Source organism: Lacerta agilis, chromosome 6, assembly GCF_009819535.1.
Source record: "Lacerta agilis isolate rLacAgi1 chromosome 6, rLacAgi1.pri, whole genome shotgun sequence".
In the NCBI taxonomy this organism is placed as follows: domain Eukaryota; kingdom Metazoa; phylum Chordata; class Lepidosauria; order Squamata; family Lacertidae; genus Lacerta; species Lacerta agilis.
This window is the reverse complement of record NC_046317.1, coordinates 52,779,048-52,798,966: the sequence shown is the minus strand read 5'-3', so window position 1 is coordinate 52,798,966 and position 19,919 is coordinate 52,779,048. Positions and strand designations below refer to the sequence as shown.

The 19,919-nt window shown below is 44.9% G+C and overlaps 1 protein-coding gene across 3 annotated transcripts; it reads left to right on the top strand.

Moving 5' to 3' along the window:
• The first annotated feature begins 5,656 nt into the window (after window positions 1-5,656).
• Window positions 5,657-19,919, top strand: FRS3 (fibroblast growth factor receptor substrate 3). 3 transcript variants are annotated; one of them, XM_033152687.1, is made up of 8 exons: window positions 5,657-5,875; window positions 8,946-9,039; window positions 12,004-12,140; window positions 12,559-12,647; window positions 13,508-13,694; window positions 15,907-16,068; window positions 17,069-17,226; window positions 18,481-19,919. In XM_033152687.1, exons 4-8 carry the CDS (start codon window positions 12,582-12,584, stop codon window positions 19,414-19,416), a joined length of 1,509 nt encoding a protein of 502 aa, XP_033008578.1. In that variant the 5' UTR covers window positions 5,657-5,875; window positions 8,946-9,039; window positions 12,004-12,140; window positions 12,559-12,581; the 3' UTR covers window positions 19,417-19,919. The 3 variants fall into 3 exon arrangements, with proteins under 3 accessions (XP_033008578.1, XP_033008579.1, XP_033008580.1); XM_033152688.1 differs by having other exon boundaries at window positions 8,946-9,286; XM_033152689.1 differs by lacking the exon at window positions 8,946-9,039.

The window sequence follows — 19,919 nt, the reverse complement described above, 5'->3', positions numbered from 1 at the left end:
TATACACCTAAGAATGAGGGTTAGCAGTCTTTTGCAGCAAAAAACAAATCTTTCTTGCAACTAGTCCACAAAAGCTTATGGCTAATAAAATTTGCTTCTCTTTCAAGTGCCACAAGGCTCTCTGTTGTTCACCTAATGTGACCTGCACCACATCTGACAAGCATTGGGAAGTGGATGAGCTCAAAGAGCTGCTCTTCCTGGGGAAGATGGCCCCATACCTTGGTGGGACTGGGACAACATGGTGGGTTGTGTGAGGAGCTGCTGGGACTCAGTGCAGCTGAACTTCGGGTTGCAGCACCTGTCTATGCAGGCCTTGGACTGACTCCATGCACCCAGTTTGCCACTGGATCCTCCAAAATGGGAAGAGGTATAAGGAGGGCTTCCTGGCTCAGTCAGACGGGCTGGACAACAGTATTCCCAAGCTTTAGTATGTTCCTGGATCCTTTGTTCACCTCCACACCAGACATTTAAAGAACATGACTTCCCCCAAAGAATCCTGAGAACTGTAATGTTCCCACCACAATTTCCAGCACCCTTCACAAACTACAGCTCCCAGGATTCTTTGGGGGGAGCTGTGTGCTTTTTACACATATGGTGTGGATGTAACAAGAGATTGTCCTCCGGTCCTGGCTTGTTGCGTGCTCCATCCTCCTGGCTTGCCCTATGGTTCTAAGTACTGGCTTTGCTCCTCACCTCTGATTCCCTGCTGCAACCCATGGCTCCCGATTTCTGGCTCATCTCCTACCACTCCCTATGGCTCAGCCCTGACAGGTGGAGAGGCTTTCTAAGCCCAGATGCTTCAAAATGAGAGGAGGATGTCTGTCTGGGAAGCCTACTGCTTAAGCTTCATAAGAGCTAAATTAACCCACATAATCCAGACCACAGTGCGCTGTAAGCAAAGAGCAAGAATGAACAAGGTATGCTACCCCAAAGTTAGTTTTTGTGCACAATGCAGAGCTCTACATGTTTCTAGCAGTTGGACTATTGATTGCTGGTCAAACAGAGGATTACTACCCCCTTTGATCCGAGGGAGAATTCCTCCATGTATTTTGATCTGCTTAAACCTGAGGGTAGAGCTAAGGGGTCTCTCCAACATTATTTTTTCATTGGGGTAGAAGCCAGTCAACACTCAGCATTTCATCAGGAGCTCTGGCAACCCCTGATGCTTCCCAGGAAGGACGTTCCTTTGCCCACCCCCACCCCCCAATAACTATGAGTTGGGCAAAACATGACTGAGAGACAAAAATAAGACCCCATACAATATATGTCATAAGTGTATCCAGATTTGTCTTGGAACCATTGAGTCTCTTTTCTTTCATGATGCCTGACCTAATTCTACAGATAGTTCCTGCTAGCATCTGTTTTTCTTTGCACACAGTATTTTGTCTTAAGAACTTTGTTCCAAAACTTATATTTAAGGACACAGCTTAATGAGCGTATCTTCTGTAGTGGGTTAGGGCTAAAAATGCAACACTTTCACTTCACAGGAAAATGTAATTCTTGGGCTATTGCAAAGTCTGACTCATAAAAGTTAAAAAAAAAAAAGACATCTGCATTGATCTTCAAAACCTGGTGCATGTAAAGCATTGGAGGATGTCTCTGTGGAACTGTGATCTAAACAGACATTATTCTGTGTAATCTGTCTAGGCACTTACTGTGGCAACGTGGGTGTAACATATTGTACATTACTATTTTATAATATTAATTAACGCTACTGAGGCACTACTAGTGCTTTCTGGCATGCGTCAGTGGATGTACTTGACAGTTATAAACAGACATATGGAGCAGGAAAAACAGGGGCACACCTTTTTTTTAAAAAACCAGCATTCCATGCCATGGGGATTTTTTTTTTTTTTGAGGGAAAACTAAATATTTTGCCAGCACAAATTGTTTTCAGTGAAGGCCCCATGTAGCAGTTGGCAAGAGAAAGTAGAAAGAGAATTCTCCATTATTATTTTTTGTGGTGTTCCATCTGTGTTGGAAGAATGCATGTGAGTTGTTTGACAACTGTTGTGGCATGAGTTGGGTGCAGTCAGTGTGTTGCGGTGTGCACCCTAGCTGTGCCTCCAAATGTCTTTTCTTGTCTTCACACGCAAAAGGTCTAAACGTAAGCTATTGTTCATAACCTTTGGGTGGGGATAGAAGGAAGGTCTTTTACCCAGAGGGTGTTTCCAAGGTTTCTTCACAACATTGCCTGTCTCAGGGGTGGGCGGACTTCAGGGCAAAGGGATCTTCTTTGTTTTTTGTTTTTTACTAGAATCCCAAGATCCATCAATTGGAACAAAGTACAAGAGGCGTACAAGGAACCTTGAGCCCATTAATTTTCCTCTGAGCACTAGAACCGAATACACTTTCAGTCCTTCAACACAAAAATCCATTCCTGGTTACCTACTTACTCCGGTTTCTTCATTTAAGCAGCATAATATTGTGTGTGTGTTGTGGGGTCATTTTGTTGCTGACATTGTCAAACCATTGTGAGTCAGACATCCTTGTCAATTTACTCCAAATTACACAGAGATCAGGAGTAGCTGGCGTGGAGGCCTGGTGTGCAGGAGCCATCCAACCAGTAGCAGTGTCAGTGGTGCTTACCTAGATGGGGCAGGCAGGGAGCAGCGAGGTCAGAGCTACAAAGGCACACCACTGAGCCAATCCAACACTGTTGCTTTTGTGCCTGTGCAGTCCTGACCTTACTACCACCATGCCCCATTCAGACAAGCGGCAGCGACATCCCTGTCAAGAGAGTGGCTTGGCCACACCACTCTTCCATGTCAGCTGCTCCTGCCAGACATACCAGTAGTAGATTCTTATCTCCTTTCTATCACCCCCTGCTAGACTACAGTGGCAGCTCGGTTTTCGAATGTAATCCATTCCAGAAGACCGTTTGAGTTCTGAAACGTTCAAAAACCGAATACAGAAAACTCAATATGGAAGCAGCGTGGCATGTTCGACTTCCAAGCCGTGTTCGAAAACCATTTACTTCTAGCTTTACGGTGTTCGAAAACCAAAATGTTCGTCAATGGAGACATTTGAAAACCGAGGTACTACTGTATACCAATGAGTAGAAAATATCACTGATATATCTTCTATAGCTTTTAGCATCTTGCTGTTCACCTGTTTGTCCCCCCCCCCCCGAGGTGCTTGTTTCGATCTTGCTTGCAAACCTAGGTATTTTGTTTGCAGAAAAATGTGTATGAAAACTAAGTTGCGGGCAGTAAACTGCTCAGACATTTTCTCGTTTCATAATCCTATTTTGTTTATCCATGTTTCAAAAAGTCATTAATATCTTATTCTTAAAACATAAAGGTGATGCTGCCACTTAGTACTGCCCAACAGAATCTTCTCAGTAGCAGCCCCTCACTTATGGAATGCCCTCTGTCCCCTTTATTATTTGAGTATAGGCTATATTAATATTCATGCAGGCATTTAGTGGTTGTAAGAAAATCTCCCTGCCAGCCTTGAAATTATTTAGCAGTGAGTATATTTGATTGTGTTGAAATGTTTGGATTGGTTTCATTGTTTGCTGCCCTTAGGCTACGCTGAGAGGAAGGGTGGGATAAAAATAATAATAATAATCTATTACCGGTAACTAAACAAATAATGATGCACAGAGCCACTCAACACACATCCGAAATCAGTTTGCTCCTATGAATAGGATCCTTACAGCTGAAGGCTCCCAGCACAGTAGTATGCATGCAATGGCCTCATTTCCAAGCCCTAATCTGAAACCCTTGTGTCACACCTTCTGCAGTAGTAAGAAGACAGCAGGGAAACTCCAGAAAAACTAGTTTGGGAGAGTAAAGGAGTGGCAAAGACCATCGTTGTGGAAGCAAGGAATAAATTATGCAGTATAGTATAGAAAATCGTAATATTTGGTGGCTGAAAGACTGAAGGAGCAGGAAGTATTTTGGAAGTGACCCATCATGCTTGCCTAGAAACTGCTCTTCACATGTTCAAAGGCAGTTTTATTACTATATCCACGCAGCCAGACATATTGTCATTACCAACTTCTGTCATTTAGAGGCAGGTTCCACAATTGAGCCCTGGCTCAAATGAAGCTCTGCGCCTGTAATATTATTGCTATTATTACATTTATATACCCTACTTTTTCTCCATGGAGCTGAGGGTGGAGTATTTTTATCCTCACAACAACTCAGTAATTGGCTGGCCCAGTGGGTTTCATGGCTGAGCGGGGCTGGCTGTGACCCTGGTTTTACCCGCAAGCCCCCTCATGTTCTAATCCAGCGCTCTAGCAGCAAAGCCACATTCAGGAGAGGATGGCTATTCTTAACGGCCTGGGTTTGCGTCCGCTACCGACAAGCTTAAACCCTGCGACCCGAGCCATGCGCGCGCAGCTCCCCCTGGTGGCCATTGAGAGAACCCTCGGGATCCCCAACACTGACCGGCTTCCGGTTTGACTTGGAACTTTCATTTTGCGCCGGGCGAGTAGAGTAGCGAGAACGCAGCGCATTTGCACGCGAGCCGGTGGCGCATTAAGTTGCCTGCTGCAGCCAAGCGCTGGTTTGGGGGCTGAACAACTGAATTGCAACCCCAGCAGGTGCTACATCGTAGCGGCGGCGGAGGCAGCGACACAAAAGTCCTGTCGCAGCGTTTTGAAGCGCTGCTTGCTTGACAACCGTGGTGATCCCGGTACACCCGCTCCCGCCGGCCCCAGCCAACGCGGCCGGTAGTCAGGCACGATGAGAGTCGGAGTCCGTCCACATTAGGAGGTCCGCACCTCCAGCCGCGCCGCGCTGCCGCTGCTGCAGGGAATCAGAGAACCATACAATTGTATACTTGGATAGGGGTTCCGTGGGTCATCTAGCCCAACCCACTGCAGCGCATGAGCCTTTTGCTCAACTTGGGTCTCGAACCTACGACCCTAAGTGTCTCTTGCTGTACCGACTGAGTAGAGCAGCGTGGAGGCCATTTCTGAGATTAGCCTACTCGGATGCTTCGTCATCCGCGGAGGGGGAGGAGGGGAGTCCCCAAAACTGGCCGATTGGGAAAGAGTTAATCCGGCCCCCTCCTCCCTGGCACTGTGGCCGAGATCAGCTTCCCAGCCCTTCCCCTGCCAGGACTACGGGCCGGGCATCCAAGGTGGGCTAGATGTTTCCAAGCACACAACGACCCTGGGCAAAGATTGCTCCTCTGCCGCCTCTTTTCCATGTGGGAATCATAACACAGAATATGGAGAATCGTAGGGTTGGACGCTGGGCTACATTGCTTGCAGCTTTTGTTGACAATCCCCTTTCAGCTTCAACTGCGCCTCCAGTTTACAATTCCAGCAGTGGGCTACCCCGCAGGGTTGTCGCTAGCCATTAGTTCTTAGCCACTGCTCCCTAAATCTGCAGCTAACTGAGCTCTTATATATACAGTATTGCATTTGGGTTGACCATTTTTAATGCTTAAAATCGCGTTGCTTTAACAAAGAATACCACATACATTTCACACGAAACAAGACCTGAGTTCAGAAACCTTTTTTGGGGGGGGGTGTCCACAGGCGGATCCGCCTCCCCCGCTTTGCTTTCTTAATGGCAGCTGTCGTTTTGCCCCCCAGCGGGGGGGGGGGAGAGAAAGGGAGGGAAATGGCGTCAAAAGCATCCAGGAAGTCCCGTCAATAGACCATGAAATCATCACTCTACTTTTTTTTCCTTTTCACAAAGTCTACGCTGGTGGGCGCTTTTCCTCGCCTGCCCGGCTTGCCTTGGGCCCGGGTCCTCCTGCCGGCGAGTGACGCTCTAGGCTGCGTCCGTCCGCTCGCTGCTCCCAGCGTCCCCGGCCGGAGCTGGACTTGGGGAGAAGGGGCGGCGGCGGCGGCGGCCACTCTGCCTCCCCCGCTGCTGACGGCTCCCTCCGCGCCTGGACAACGCCGCAGGTACGGAATAATCTCCCCTCTCTGCCCACGGCCAGCCTGCGCGGTATCCCTAGGCCAGGCTCTCTCCCAGGTCCCGAGTCACCCCCTCCCCTCCCCAGGACAGCAAGCCTCCCCCCCCCCGCACCTGCCGTATCTCCTCCACAGCCCATTATTCATTACTATTATTACCCTCCTTTTCAAGTCATGCCCCCCCCCCCCATACATGGGCACCTCGCACGCCTGTTTTCCTCGTGTGCTCACCTGCAGCCTCTCAGGGGTCGCCTCCCCCCATTAATCTCCCTCCTCCCTTCACCATCTATCTCCCAGGGTTTGCATCCTTTTTCATGGTTTCTCTTCACCTCTCAGCCATTGCACTATTATTGCCAGGTAGTCGTCAGTCAAGCAAACACCTCGTTCCCTCGCATGCAAATGATGAATCACTGTAGTTGGTGTGCTACCCTGTAACTAACTCTCTGTGACGCTGCTCTCACCCTGCGTCCCTGGTTGTGTGAATGCGTCTTGAGGGTTTTTCCTGCTTTCCCGGACTAAACACTGAAGGCAGTTGGTGGAGCCCTTTTTTTTTGCATAGCAGGAATACATTTTACCTGCCCTGCCCAGCAGAAGGGTGGCACTTAGGATGTTCTGCATCTTTCTTCCTTGTCAATCTTTCTTCCTTGTCAATCGCCTTGTCTTGCTTTGGCTTTTTATATTTCCTTTCACTCATCTCTTGTGTATTGCTGCCTTTTTCACAAATGCTGAGCCAGATCCTTGGGTTAGTGGTGCTTTCGTTGACTGCCAGTTGCTCTCTAGGATTTGGAACTAGTTAAGCATGCTAATTTTTCAATGTTTATCAAGAAGCAAGTCCTTTTAAGACATCACAAAGTTTGCATACAGCTGCTCCATGTATAGTGGGAAGGGAAGCTAACCTGTGATAGTTCATGAGCTCTGAAGAAGCAGAAAAGAATAAAAGGGTTTCCAAGCAAGGTATGGCTCACCGTGCAATCCTATGCATAGCTACATACTCTTAGTGAATTTGATGGGACTTACTCCTAGGTAGGTTTATATCGGATTGCATTTTCAGACATGTTTTGGATTGGAATGATACAAGTGGTACCATTTTTCATTTATATCTATATATCTAAATATATAGGCACTTTTGGGAAACTTGCCTTGATAACTGTGATGAGTGCATTACAGATGCTAAGTAGTGCAGAGACCATTGGCTAAAAGCAATAAATATGGCTGGCAGTCATATCCTAGGCTCAGAATAATTTATGCAAATTAGTCAGATTTCAGGGGTCAGTCTTTCAAATGATTTCTATTTTTTGTCAAGGGTTTTGGTGGCATAAAGCAGGAAGGGAGGGGAACCAAGACTGGGCGGCAGTAGAATTGGGATGCAGGTAAAGTATCCAGAGAGTTGTCCAGGGCCCAGAAACTCTGTTATTCTGATCAGTAGAAACTTCACACATTATTATTTTAATGGGCAAAACTAGATTTGAATGGTATAAAAAATGAGCCACTTGTACATTGCTGAAAACCATTGACTTGGAACCAATTGGAGTTCTCAGTGAGGTGGTTTTAAAAAATAGAGTTGCCATGGCTTTAATGGGAATGTTGTTCTGATTGTTCAAATTGAAACAACATAATTTCCAAATTTTCCTTGGAGCCATGAGGGTTTTACACAAAGCCACTGCTGTGATTCTCAGCTCCAATTTTTGCAGTAGCTAACCGTTAAATCATAGAATTGTAATGTTGGGAGGGACCCTGAGGGTTATCTTGTCCAACCTCCTGCAATGCAGGAATATCAACTAAAGCATCCACAAGAGATGACCATCCAACCTTTAAAAAATGTCCATAGAAGGAGAGTCCACCACCTTCCGAGCGACTCCGTTCCACTGTCGAACAGCTCTTACCATCAGAAAGTTCTTCCTGGTGTTTAGTCAGAATCTCCTTTCTTGTAACTTGAATCCATTGGTTTGGGTCCTACCCTCCAGAACAGGAGAAAACAAGCTTGCTTCATATTCCATGTGACAGCCCTTTAGATACCGGTATTTATATGTTAGGTAACCAATTCTGTAATCTTACAAACCCAGAGAATATGAAAGAACCCTGAGTATATCCCTCGCTTGTGGTCTGCTTGAGAGCCATATAATTATTTGAAATTATTATTAGTTCAGTGCTAGTGAACTCTATCTGCTTTCAGTTTTTGCAAATAAAACCAGTGAAACAAGAAAAGGTGGTTCAGTTAGCTATTCAGGTGTCAAAAGCAAATGTGATGTTTTGACATCAGTGTTTGTGTATGGGCTGCTGGGATCTTCAGTTGATAGAGGGAGCAGTTGTCGCAGGGTAGGGAAGATGAATATTGAAATATGTATTCAGGAACATGAAATTGAATAGGTAGAAAAACCCCCCCACTTAATTTCACTACCATAGATCAACTGATTTTAAGATGTATTTTACATCATTTGTTTTCTGAAAAGGTCTCATTTATATATTCAGGACAGATTTTTAATTTTCACTTAAAACCTACTTGATATGCTTTGTATGTTGTTGTGTTAAGATAATTGTACATCAGGCTTTATGTCTGAGGCAAGCTACTATATATTAATTAACATGATGACATGATGAAAAGGGAAGTGTATCATTATGAAGGCACTTCCTGTTGCATAGGTTGAGCTCTGTTACAATGCAATGGTAACTCTTTCCTGTGCTGATCCCGTGGGAAATAGCTGCCAGCAGAACAATTTTAAAGTAGCAATCACCAGTAAATATTTTGTGTGGAAGCAACTTAGAGGTTTAAATAAAAAGTAACATTTTGATACCTTTTATCAGCTTTCAGTTGTGATGCCACATCCCTTGGTGTTTTTAGCGATGAATCGGCTAAATTTGTTCAAAAGAGTTGATAATGTTTCACTTGAAATTCATTAGCATGTCACAACCCTATTTTTCCTCCTTACATGCTAGGTTGAGACTGGTGCGCTTTGTACATGATGCTACTGTGAAAATATTCTGAGTCACGTTAAGGGTATAACTCGAAGAGCTTCTCTGTAAGATACAGTAGTGATGTTTGTTGTATATTAATTGGTTACAGAATGTTTGGCACTTCATGCCTGTGCAAAGGAAATGTAATTTACAGCCAAGCCGGAGGCAGCAGGAAAAACAGCCAACAAAAACATGGAAGACAGGTGAGCTTCCAGAGGATGGAAAAAGGCAGGCACTATTCCTGTTGATAAACCAAGACACTAGAGGCTTTTTAGTTTGCTTTCCATCTTAATTTTTTTTAATTAATCATTTTACTGAGAGCAGGAGGAGTTTTCAGTCATGGCCAGGAAGTGGAGCAACTCACTCAAGGAATTTCTGGAATCCAGAGCATTAGGAAATTCTAAAACTCTGGTTGATAAAAATGATCTTACGATCCTCTTTAGACCTCAGGTGTGTTGTAATTTCTTGAATGACTAAGTTGGCTTGTCTTCATTTTCTCACTTTTACTAATTTGCCTTGCTGCAATCCCATTGCTCGTTTATTAAAAATTACCCACCATATTCCACACTAGTCTGTGTGTATTTCTTACTTCTCAGTTCTAATTGGCGTAATTTGAGGCTTATGGCTTTCAAACTTTCTGCCTGGTTGAAATGCTTCCCACATCAACCTCTCTGTCAAGGAACACCTGCACAGGATTTTGGGAAGCTTTGCGAGAGGGACAAACTCAGTTCATAAGGGACACTGGAGAAGACTATTGGACCTCATGGTTGCCCCATGAACTGTGTGTGTGCCCTTAAAGACACCCAGCATTTCCCTGGGGCTGCACATTACAAGGGGAAATCAGTAGTAACGGGAAGGAAGTTTTTCTGTCACTACTGGTCTTTTCCATTGCAAGAACTCCTGATACACTTCTTAGGAACCTCCATTGTCCCCCAAAACACATTTGAAAAACCACTGCTTTGTGCGAAGGTCATTCAAAAGCATGTGTTATCTGAGCTTTAGACCATCTACTAACTTATTTCATACAAATACTGGGCCAAAATTATGTGTGTATACCCCACTTTTTAAATGAAGGATATACAAATGATCTGGGTGGTGTTAACCCATCTGAGTAAAGGCTATTGCCTATAAGGATTACTTCTGCAATAACTACTTGAGATATGGGTGTGGGCCAACCTCTGTGGAAGGTGTTCACCTGCAGCTTTGCTGCCTGAGGCATGTAAATGAAGGAAGCCACAACTTAAGATCTGTTAGCACAATTCTGTACAGTCATACCTCTGGTTGCGAAACAGGATCTGTTCCGGAGCCCCGTTCGCAACATGAGCAGCGTGCAACCTGAAGCTCCACGTGTGCACATGTGTGTGATGCGATTTGGCGCTTCTGCGCGTGCACGAACCACTGAACCCGGAAGTAACCCATTTTGGTACTTCCGGGTTCGTTGCATTTGTAACCCGTGACAAACACAACACGCAGCGTTCATATTTAGAGGTATGACTGTATATACCTGCTCAGAAGTCCCATTGACTTCAGTGGGGCTTACTCCCATGTCAGTGAGTATAGGATTACATTCTACATTGCCTAAATATGAGGCAATCATGTTTTCAGGGTTGAGTGCATTTTAAAGTAGCAATTGAAAATTTCACTTTTATCAAATATCCATGTCCAAATGGATACAAGAAAAATGTATTTTGTATTACTTATAGTCTCTAAATTAAAGTTAGATCTCCTTTAATCAGTCAGATATGGTCCAATAGTAGTTTTATTCAAAACACTGATTTGTCAGTAGCAATGAAGAGGAAGAGAAATACTAATTGCAAAAAACCCGAGCTGTTCTGAAACAACGACATTATGCTGTAAATCGTTGTACTCAACTATGTTGAGAATGCTATCCAAATAAAAATGAATGTGAAAAATATCATTAGCTTTTAGCCCAAACCCCCAGTCATAACCCAGACAGTTAAAACTAAAGTAGACAACCCTTAGGGCACAAAGGTTTATTCACTGGAGGGGCACCCCAAGAGCTGTAGGTTTTTGTGGAAGAGTCCTATCTGTGGCCAGAGAGAGGTCTGCCCTTGGATGTTCCCTTCCAGCCTTCACAAAAAGGACCACTGTCATTGCCTTTTACTGACAGTGGAGAAGGCATGAACGGTTTTTTCTTTTTTTGGGGGGGGGGGAGATCAAAGGAAGCTGACGGATCCAAAACCCTTCTGTTACCCCTGAGGATGCAGAGGTGGGAAAGAATGCCAGCCCTGGCATAGGCATATATACCCTGTTTCTCCTAAAATAAGCCATAGCCATAAAATAAGCCATAGCAGGGTTTCTATGCATTTGCGCAATATAAGCCGTTCCCCAAAAATAAGCCATACCCCGAAAATAAGCCATAGTGACGTGGTACCTCCCATTAAAACAGCCTGGAGAGGCATGGCTATGCAGCGTACCGATGCGACGCGGTTAAAATAAGACATCCCCTGAAAATAAGCCATACTGTGTTTTGTTGAGCGAAAAAAAAATATAAGACGGTGTCTTATTTTAGGAGAAACACGGTATTTCTCTCTCCTCCAACCAGCCTCTCCCCCACCACCCAGCTTCTACCCTGACTGGTGTGAGACCAGTAAAACTCTACACAGACTCTCCCCCACTTGCCCTAATGAATTGCTTTGTCTGTAACTATTAGAAGCCAAAGTGATGCCTTGAATGCAATTGTAGAGAGAACGAGGTGTCTGCTCCTAAATGGCATCTGAACGTATGAACAAACCCTGCCTGATAGAACAAAATGGAGCACAACATCATTTCACTCTGGATTCCCGGGTCATTTTCCAAAGGCAATTTCTTTTCTTGCTTTTATGCAAAGGGTCATAGTGAGAAACTGAACTAAAACTAGAACACAGTAAAGATGAAAGTGATACTGTTGCCAACCCAAGCTTTCATTTTAGGGTGAATTGCTATCCATCGTATTCAGATAGATGAACTTTTAAAAGTGATGACAAACATTACTGATACAATTTTACTTTACAGTCAATAATAGGCAACCCTTAAAAAATTGTGATAACAAATAATGAAAATTCTGAATGCTGCATTCTTTTTTAAAACGTATTTTTATTAAAGTTTTTTTGCTGCATTCTTTATAATATTCTTTCTGTTTCTCTTGATTCCATTCTCTGTATCAGGTGAAGGATGGCACAGTTCCTCTGAAGCTGTAGGCAACTTCTTGACATCCTGGTTACCATGACACCCAGTAGAGGACTGTGGGGGGAAAGTGGGAATTCCTCCCCTCCCCTTAAATGCTACTAACGGCCATGGCTGGGTAAGGATTAAGCAAGGCGTTAAGATTCTAGAGCTTTATTTCCTCATTTATGTTTCATCTCTGAAACCCTACCCTAAGGTTTGACGGAGCTATCCTCATGGAGTAATTCTAAATATAGAAAGCAATTAAATTGTCCCCAAATGGTTGTGCCATTGTTTTGGTCTTTTCCTTAGCGTGGATGGAATACGAACATTCCTCAATTTGAAAACAATCACACTTGCGAAACACAAATTCCCTTACAGCCACTCTGTGTTGCTGCTCACATGTGGTCTTGCTGGCGGTGCTCCTCATCTCTCACATGCAACCAGTGGAATTCTGGAATGTTTCCAAGGTTTGGCAGAGATGAGGTGGCCTGTGTTTTGCTTTTCTTCAAGCTGTGTTTGGAGGGCTGGAAATCTTTTTTCTCCTTACATTCTAGGATTTGCCCAGTGTGCTGACATCATGGGGAGTTGCTGTAGCTGCCCATGCAGAGACAGTGTTCCAGATCACCACCCCACCAAGTTTAAGGTAATATGTTTATTCATCCTATTCAAAGTGTTCTGCCACTAGAATTACTCAAAGTTAGTTAAGGCACACAAAACTTCTTGCCATCAAGGTGTTAAAGTAGTTAAGAGCAGCCATTTCTACAGAGGAGACAATTGAAATCCTTCTGTGGTTTTGCATTGCTACCCCTTGAGTTTGGAAAGGTTCCTGTTCTCTGTGTGTTTTATTTGGTAGTAGTGTAGAGGTCATGCCGTTCAGCTTCCCAGTTAAGTTGCCTCTTAGTAGATAATAAAAAGCAAGGAAAGCTATCTTGGTCCGTAAGAAAAATACACCCCAACACACATTTGGCTTAATATCTAGCCTGTTGAAGAGTTATGAAGAATCCGAAAGCTTGCTTGCTGTTTTGTGACGTTTTAGTTGAACCTCACTCTGGCTCTTGAAATTACTTATGAGATCAGTCACTTTAATGGCTCATTCCACTCAGTAGTTTTAGTTATTAGGCCAGTGTTGGGTAGTAAGTCTTCGGTTAGCTTGTAATAGGGATATAGCTTGAGTACAAGTATTGCCATTAATAGAGGCAGGAGTCTCTTGGGGTGTAGAATAACAACTCTTGTGCCTAAAATCTTGTTGTGTACTGGGCTAGCAGCCTCCAGGTACATTGGACTGACTGATATATTTCCCTGACAGTGAAGTCACACCAAAAGAATTTCACCATTCTTCAAGAGCCAAAATACTTGTATCAAGGAGATATTGTTGGGACTGTGTTTAGCTATGCAAACACAACCCATTTGTATATTGTTTTATGTAGTATTTGTTCTGCCTACTAAGGTGCTATTTGGCATAATGCTTGGAGCTCCTGACAACAGGTTTTGGTGTTTCTGCAGGTGACAAATGTTGACGATGAGGGCAACGAGCTGGGCTCGGGGATTATGGAGTTGACACAGAGGGAGCTTGTTTTGCACACACACAAACGTGATGCTGTTCGGTGGCCATACCTCTGCTTGCGTCGATATGGCTATGACTCCAACCTCTTCTCCTTTGAGAGTGGGCGCCGCTGCCTGACTGGACAGGGTATGTGCATTTCTCAGCAGGGACAATGGCTTCAAAATGTCCTTGCTATAGAGGGCTAGGATGTTGGGATAACAGCGAATTTCTCTCCTCATGGCATGTTGAAAATCTGATCCTTGTGCAGAAACCATTCTCTCCTCCTATAATATATAGGGCAAATTTTCAGTACCACCTTCGGCTAAATGTTGATTATGGTCATTTGTGGATGCAGTGAGACTTGGGACTTTGGGATCTGTGCTTTGCTAAACTGTGGCGGTCACTCAGATCGTTCAGTTACTGGCATTCTGATAGCAGTTATACCACTTTAAAAATATGTCTGATAATTGGATATTTTTAAATTTTAAATTTACTATTAAATGAATAATAGTGAGACAGTCAGTTAAGTTTTAATATAATTGAAAGCTGATACCATATCATAAGAAGATAAATTCTGCCCTGCTGGGTCATATCAAAGGTCCATCTCTAGTCTCCATAAGCGCCCAGCCAATATTCTTGTAGTAATAGAAATTAGAAGGGGAAATTGTCGCTAGCAGAGTACATAACCCCTGCTCCAATATCCCTTGATATTCCTTGAGAACCACATGCAAGGGTCTCTTAAGATATGCTTTAGATACATGACCAATCCAAACCAAGTTCCCCTGAGTAGCCATGATTGGCAAGTGCTGTTGAAACCATGGTTTGAACCTCTGTTTTAACTAAGGAAACATGACTTGTATTTGTGATTTGTGTTAATGCACATGCAATATCAGGGCCGTCTTTAGCATATGCGGTGCCGGGGTGCAAAGATCCGCCCAGCGCCCCCAAATTACCATATTTTCTGTGTATTAGACAAGGTCGTCTTATACACGGATAGTGTGTGTGTGTGTGTGTGTGTGTGTGAAGCTCACACTGCCAGCCATCTGGTTGGGGGGGGGTGCACAACTCTCCCCCATGCTGTTGCAGGAGGAGAGTGTTTCCCACAGAGGCTTGGGAGGGAAGCTGCGCACCTGCCAGCCATCTGGTGCCCTCCAGAATTCGGCGCCGGGGTGCCCTGCACCCCTTGCACCCCCAAGTAAAGATGGCCCTGTGCAATATGGTACTGTGGGCTATGTGGGGGAAGGGCAGGGATGATGGTGGACTGGGGTGGATCGTGCTGTGGTTACTCTGGCTTGCTCCCAGCTTGCAAACCATGGTTTGTTCAGGTGCTAACATCGGTTTGTGCCAGCAATTTGTGTCTGCATTACCCAATACATAATGATAAATCACAAAAAATGCTCAAAGTGCTGTAGTTAGAAAGCTAGGTTTCATATTCACAGGCAGTAGGCCCTGCTGTTTCCTTGGACTTCTCTACACAAGTGAGTGCTTTTGGGCTTATTTGCATTTTCCTTCTTTTCTTTATTCCCCTTTGAGTTTTGTTTTTTTAAAACAACAAAAACAACAACAATAAATTCTTCTTTTCTTTGAATGATCCTTGCCCTTATGCTGGGAACAATAAGGCAGAAACAGAGTAGGAGTTATTTGGGTTTTGTTTTTTCGAAAACCGAGAACATTTTCCTTCAGAATAGCAGCTGTTGTTGCCATGCTCTTGTCCTGGTTGCTATGGTTTTTTTGTGCGTGTTTGTGCGTGCCGATGTCCGATTGGTTAACTCAGTATAGTCAGACAATTGATAGAAATATTTATGGGGGAAGGGGAGGTGTTGGCAGTTTGATATATCATAAAAATGGGGGTCCCTCCTATTCGTGTACCCGTTTCAGTTCACGCTGGTCAATAAGAAGTCAATGAGAATGATCTGGTGGAAAGGATATAACTCCAAAAATGAGCTGGAAAATGAGATGGAAAATGGCATGTTTTGCTTTTTATGCCTTACCTCTGCTATTACAGGCTTACTGTGCCCAGCACAAGCCTTATTTTGCTACTTCCTTACTTGTTCTCTCTTTCTCACTTTTTGTCTCCCTCTTTTTAACTGGGATATAGAAAGGGGCAGGGTGGGTGGATAAGAGAAGGGATGGAATTGTTGAGAAAAAATATATTTCAAATTTTCATTAAAACTTTTTTGGAAGACATCCACCACCCTAATGTTATAATAAAATGCCTCATTTCTGCCAGATTTAGAAGGCGATTGGGCCAGATCCAGCCCCTGGGCCTTAGTTTGCCTACCCATGGTGTAGAGATCCAGACTGCATGGCATTAAAACAAATCTTCCTCTTTTCTCCAACACTCTTGATATTTGCCTAGGAATTTTTGCATTCAAGTGCTCAAGAGCAGAGGAGATTTTCAACTTGCTGCAGGAACTGATGCAGTGTAACAGCATCAATGTGGTGGAAGAGCCTGTTGTCATCACAAGGAACAGTCATGCTGCTGAACTGGAACTGCCCCGGACACCCCAGACACCCAATAGTAAGGTCATCTCTCAGTTTGTCAGACAGAGAGGGGAGCAAGGGTGTAGAGTTGTGTACTAGCCTTATGGCATCAACCACAGTTCGTTCCAGTGAGTAGGAGGCGGAATATGTGTATGAGGCCAAACTGGCCTTTTCAAGCCTTCCAGTAGGGCTCTGTGAAAGGCCCAAGAGTGTTCCTGCCTTTTGTACAATCCCCAGGGGATTTGGCATGATCAGTGTTTGGTTGGAGCTCAGCCCTTCCACTGTAAAGAGCTTGTAGCTGAGGCCAGAAAGCCAGTGTACCAGAAACTACTCTTCTGGCATTGCTGCAATGCTAGCTACCATATACTGGGAAGGTGAGGCAGTGAGGAGTATGCCATGGTGCGGGTGCACTAGTGGAGCCAATCCAATGCTCTCATTATTTTGCCTGCACGATGCCAACATGCTTCCCCCTCCCCCTTTCCCTCTTGGTAAGCAGCAATAACACACCTGCCAGGAGGCTAGCTTCACGACTCTGCCCTACCAGGCAAGCTGTTTCTGCAGTCTACTTCTCCAGTGTAGCCCTAGCACTTGTGCCCATATGTCCCATGTGGTATGCTCACTGTAAAATCTTAAGTTTTGTGCTCCCTTGTTTCCAAGGCAACTGTTTAAAACGGCAGTTGTCAGATCGTGTTTTGAACTCCACTGTAATTTCCATCAGAATCCGTCAAAGCTACTGTAGAAAGCATGCCTGGAATTTTTAGATTCTTGATGTCTGTCTTGGGTTGAGAAATAAAGTTTTGTTCTGTGCTTGGATTTGGCTTTGGAATTTCTACATCTCTACGTTTTGCCACAGGTAACCATATGGTTTGTTTTATAAGCAATATCCTTACAGTGGAGACCATCACTGATCAATCTACTTCCACTAGCCTTTTGCTTGTTTTTTACTTTGCAAATGTGTACAGGATATTTTCTAAGGCTAGTTTGGAGGCTCTGCTAGCTGTGCTCATGCTCTAAGGCTGATCTCATCTTTTCTCCAGCTCTCGGATACACAGTTCCAGGGTTTCCCAATGGATTCCACAGCTTCCCTGTGGAGGCCCCATCTTGCCCTGCCGCCAGACATGCCTCTATGAGCAGCCTAAGGCATTCCTCAGTTGGCGAGGACTCCACACATGCCCTCATTGTCCCTGATGAGCAAGTAAGTTCTCCTTATGGTCAAGGCCCAAATTAAGGTGGTTGGAGGCCCTGGTGCAATTCCGAAAATAGGGCCCACCTACCCCCGCAAAAGGAATGCAAGGAATAAGGTAGTTCAAAATAAGTCCTGTGGTATTTTAAAGACTAATGCATTTATTACGGCAAAGGCTTTCACAGACTAAAAAAATACTTGGGGAGTTTCTCAGCTCTCAGCAAAACTCAAAACATATATATATATATTTTGCCAAGCTTGATAAACAAAAAGAAAATACTCTGAACATGTGCAGTCTCACATTTTAAGTACACTAAACACATCATTGTTTTTGCTTACTCTCTGCCTTGAGCTAGTCATCTATTCTCAGCCTTACCTATATCACATGGCTGTTATGAAGATATTGAAGGAAGTATGACATGGTTGCAAAAGGAGACATTGTACTTGTTTCATAGGCATCAAATTTTGGTTCCTTTTAACCAGAGTGATTTATCTTTATACTATAACCAGCTGTATTTTTTTCTGCCTCCCTGCCTGACGATTTTGTGATAAGATGCATGAGTCCTTCTTGGATTAATTTTAAAAGAGATACTTTTAATTCTGTGCTCCCAATGAACAGTGCAAGGTGAAGGAAAATAGAGAGAGAAAAAGAAGTTAAATCAAGGATTTTAAAAATAATAATGAGAATTTTGATTAGTTGAGCTGTGTGATGAAAACGAAAATGAACAAGCCTTTCTGCTTTGTGGGAACTAAATCTAAACCTTCGTAGTCATTTATGTATAAACTAGTACAACCCTATGCATATTTACTCAGAAGTAAGTCTCGCCGTGTTTAATAGGGCTAATTCCCTCATAAGTGTATTTAGGATTGCAAGTTTATTATCAAGTTTACCTTCACTTTTGAAGGTAGTCATTTTAAGCTTAGTACGTGGTAAGTTGCTTCAGGGAGGTCTCATGCCACCTAATCGCAGAGATAGGGAACCTGTGGCCCTGCAGGTTTGGTTGGACTACAACTGCCACTATTGACCAGGCTGGCTGGGACTGATGGGATCTGGAGGCTACAGGTTCCCCACCTCTGCTTTATGCTTACTTTGCCTCTCAGACCCATTACTGCAAGTCCCTCCTCTTCTGAAAGCAGACTCTCCTCCAGCCATGTCAACACCTCCAGGTGACACCTTGGTCCTTCAGCATACCCCCATGTATAGGTTTGTTGGCAGCTGTTGTTCTCCTCTTTGCCCACCTCCTCACCTATCTTTTCTCCTTGCAGTCCCACACCTATGTGAACACAACCAGCGGTGAGGAGGAGATGAGGGGCCGCCACTGCATGCACTCCTTGCCTGAAGTCCACCCTCCTGTTTCCTATCCCAGCCATAGCTGCTCGCTAGAGGACCGGAACCCCCAGGTTTACTTACAGCCAGGGGAGGTGAAGTTCATGTTGGGTCCTGCCCCTGGGTACAGGCACATGATGAAATGCGACGGCTTCTGCCGGCCCCATTGGGAGTGCGCAGGGCACATGTGCACCCCCAACAACAACAACGAATGCAAAGACGAATGCCTCACCCCCAAGTATGTGTATGAGAACATCAACGGCCTCCTGCCATCTCGAGGTGCCTTGCTTCGCCGGGGCACCAGGCGCTTGAAAATTGCCCGTGAGGATCTGAACCCCCCCGGCTGCTCTCACCGCCGGGCCACCCTGCTGCACTATGAGAACCTGCCTTCGCTGCCGCCCGTGTGGGAGTGCCAGCCGCTAAGGCAGGACCAGGAGGAGGAGGACTCCGGCGATGCAATGACGCCTTCCCCCAACGGTTACCCGGAACTCGAGGAAGATGACCCTTTGCAAAACTACATGAACTCGGAAAGCGCTGTGCTGCAGGGGGGCCTGCGTAGGGGGGGCTGCTTGCAGCGGCGCCGCAGCTGCACGCCCAACGTCTTCAATTTTGACTTCCGCCGGCCCTGCTCAGAGCAGCCGAGGCAGCTCAACTACATCCAGGTGGAACTGGAGGACGACCCCCACAAAGGGTGCCGGAGCACACCGGTCCCCTGTGCCTCACGTTCTGCCGCCCACCCAGCCCGCAGGACGGATTCCTATGCGGTCATTGACCTCAAAAAGACAGCAGCCATGTCCAACCTGCAGAGGGCACTGCCCAGGGACGACGGGACTTCCAGGAAAACGCGGCATAACAGCACTGACCTGCCTCTCTAGGAGGAATGGCCGACTTGAGCACCGCATTGTGGCTTCACACAGGCTCTTCAACTAATCATAGCATCATTGCCATCTTCCCATTGCTCCTCCTGTTTCCCAGTGCAACTCACTGGGATGGCTCCATCAAGCTAACTTGAGAAATGTAGCCTATTTGTGCCTCTTCCCAGCCCCCATTTCTCCTGCCGTGTAGTTCTTGAAGTCTTGCCAAGTGTTTGAAAACTTGACTTGTTTGATAGCAGGGAGGGGGGAGCATTAGTGATCGATGCTACTTGTTCTCCTCTCCCCTGCCCCTTTATATAGGAATCATGTTTGGAAAGCCTTCCCGTTTTCATCGGATCCTCTTGAGGATCCTACTGACAGAATGTGGGGTTTTTATGAAAAGGAAAGGAATATTGCAAAGAAGTGGGGGAAGAAACACCTCCCAAAACAGTACAGGTAGGGCATGAGGGCTAGAAAGTTTATACCTTTTTATTTTTGAAGGAATGCAGAAATATATTTATTTT

Coding starts and splice junctions, on each gene's coding strand:
- FRS3 (XM_033152689.1), top strand. CDS start 12,582: ATGGGGAGTTGCTGTAGCTGCCCATGCAGAGACAGTGTTCCAGATCAC. Junction 12,648..13,507: donor ACCACCCCACCAAGTTTAAG/GTAATATGTTTA, acceptor GTGTTTCTGCAG/GTGACAAATGTTGACGATGA. Junction 16,069..17,068: donor GACACCCCAGACACCCAATA/GTAAGGTCATCT, acceptor TCTTTTCTCCAG/CTCTCGGATACACAGTTCCA.